The sequence below is a fragment of the Gracilinanus agilis genome, chromosome 1 (assembly GCF_016433145.1).
Source record: "Gracilinanus agilis isolate LMUSP501 chromosome 1, AgileGrace, whole genome shotgun sequence".
NCBI lineage: Eukaryota > Metazoa > Chordata > Mammalia > Didelphimorphia > Didelphidae > Gracilinanus > Gracilinanus agilis.
In genome coordinates, this window is record NC_058130.1 from 53,338,954 (window position 1) to 53,339,335 (window position 382).

General features: G+C 55.2%; 1 protein-coding gene across 1 annotated transcript in view; it reads right to left on the reverse strand.

The window, feature by feature from the left end:
- LHFPL4 (LHFPL tetraspan subfamily member 4) overlaps positions 1-382 on the reverse strand; it is a 33,569-nt gene continuing 33,187 nt past the window's right edge. Inside the window, exon 3 of the mRNA XM_044656837.1 lies at positions 1-101. Within this exon, the coding sequence (XP_044512772.1) occupies positions 1-101 (101 nt within the window). The remainder of the gene's footprint in view (positions 102-382) is intronic.

The window sequence follows — 382 nt, forward strand, 5'->3', positions numbered from 1 at the left end:
TCAGGGTCCCTGTGAGTGAGAAACTGGGCAGGGCCGGGCCCCCCACCCTGGGACCTCCCCACCAGATCGTAACACAGAACTTACCGCAGAGCCAACAAAATCTGCAAGGCCAAGGGGAGGAGTGGGAAAAGAAGGGAGAGAGAGGGAAAGACAGAGAATGGGAGGAAAGAGAGAGGGAGAAAGGAGAGAGATGGGGGGGGGGGAGAGAGAGGAAGAGAAGGAAAGAGAAGGAGGGGGAGGGAGAAAGAAGGGGAGAGAAAGAGGGTGGCAGAAAGGGAGAGAAAAAGAGGAGGGAAAGAGAGAAGAGGGAGAAAGGAAGAGAGAGAGAGAGAAGGAGAAAGGTAGAGAGAGAGGGGAGAAAAAGAGAGGAAGGGGAGAGAGG